The 1597-nt window shown below is 49.8% G+C and overlaps 1 protein-coding gene across 1 annotated transcript in view; it reads right to left on the minus strand.

The window, feature by feature from the left end:
* EFCAB8 (EF-hand calcium binding domain 8) overlaps positions 1–1597 on the minus strand; it is a 120685-nt gene that overhangs the window by 26467 nt on the left and 92621 nt on the right. Inside the window, exon 23 of the mRNA XM_011979873.1 lies at positions 661–879. Coding sequence (XP_011835263.1) covers positions 661–879 — 219 coding nt within the window. The remainder of the gene's footprint in view (positions 1–660; positions 880–1597) is intronic.

Below are 1597 nucleotides of genomic sequence, written 5' to 3' on the forward strand. Positions count from 1 at the left end.
TTGTTGTATGCTTCAGAGACAACCTTGGCCACATTGGATTGGAATGGCTGTTTATCAATCAACATGCAGTAATCCTTGATGTCCCAGATCTAGACACAACATGTGGGTTAGTGGCCTCACACCCCTTGACCCAGAACCCAACTCACTCTGTGGGCTCCTCCCAGAACATTCCTCTTCATTTGGTGGGGGTGGGGGGTAGTTCTTACATCTCTGAGATACCTCACCACTAGGGCCAGAAAGGGCCTTAGGGATCTTCTAGGCCAGACTCATGGATTAGCAGGCAGGAAGGGTGTGACCAGCTCAAGGACAGCACACCCCTGCCTCATGTCTTGCCACAAGGCACAAAATCAGCTCCTGAGACAGCTGATCCTAGATTAGCCACACGACTGGGGGATGAGGGAGTTGGAGAAGACAGTGATGGAGCATGGAATTCTCCGGGGAAGGCTTCTTGGAGGGGCTTTTTGAACCAAGTCCCTGTCACTGAGCTTAGTAGAGCAGGAGAGGACTCCTAAGGTAACCCACCCTCCTCCCTGCATTGTTTTACAAATGGAACCAGTACCCAGAGGGAGTAGGAACTAGGCAAGGGCCATGCGCAGCGAAGAGGTGGTTGGACACTTGGCTGGCACCAGCTCCTCAATCTTCCTGCCAGTTCTTCCTCACCTTGATGTATCCTTTACAATCCCCCGTGATGAGGATCCAGTCATTTTTATCAGTGGCCATGGCACCCACAACAACATTTTCATTGTCTAGGTCCACAGGGAACTTCCCCAGCAGGCCTCCGCTCCCGTGGAGGGACCAGGCGTAGATGTAGCCGTCCATGCAGCTGCTCAGCAGGGCAGCCGTGTATGGCAGGCGAGGCCTGGTCTGCAGGAAGATTATCTGAGGAAGACAGGAGGGCCCAGCTCAGCAGGGCTGTGAGCAAGTGGCACATGGTGCTGAGGGACCCCAGCGAGTCACCACACCCACCTGGTCCCCCAATTTCCTAGATGCCCAGTGAAAGTGGTGATGGTGGTCCCACCCTTCCTACCTGGCTGGTGACAAGGAACATCATACTGGACTATGAACTACTAGAGGACAGGGATTTTGTGTCTTTTTTGTTCACTACTTTGTCCTTAGTAACCACAATGGTGCCTGACACATAATACATGATCAATAAATGTTTATCAAATGAAGGCTTACAAGTTTGATTCGACATAGGCTCAGACAAGATTTTCACAACCTGTAACTCAATTCAAAGTGATTTGGGGAAGGAACTCATTCCCCTTCATGTACATCTATAGTGAAATACCCATATTTTCCAGCCAATCATCAAGAAAGCATTTTAAACAAATTCTTGTTCAAGACTTGTTTTGATCATATGCCTTTTGCTAATTCCCCACTCTGCTCACTTTTCCCTTACATGTCACTCCTGTGGCTCATGTGGGGGCCACAGTGGGAAGTTACTCTGCATGGCAACCATGAGAAGAAAGTTTCTTGCCTGGCACCCAGTAGGAGGCTGAGAGCATAGCCAGGGTGGTAGAGCGAATCAGGCCAGAAAGGGGAAATTGGAAGCTTCCTCACTCCTGCTAACTCAGAACTTTACAGTGTAATAGCTTAT

This window comes from Mandrillus leucophaeus, unplaced genomic scaffold (assembly GCF_000951045.1).
Source record: "Mandrillus leucophaeus isolate KB7577 unplaced genomic scaffold, Mleu.le_1.0 Scaffold206, whole genome shotgun sequence".
NCBI lineage: Eukaryota > Metazoa > Chordata > Mammalia > Primates > Cercopithecidae > Mandrillus > Mandrillus leucophaeus.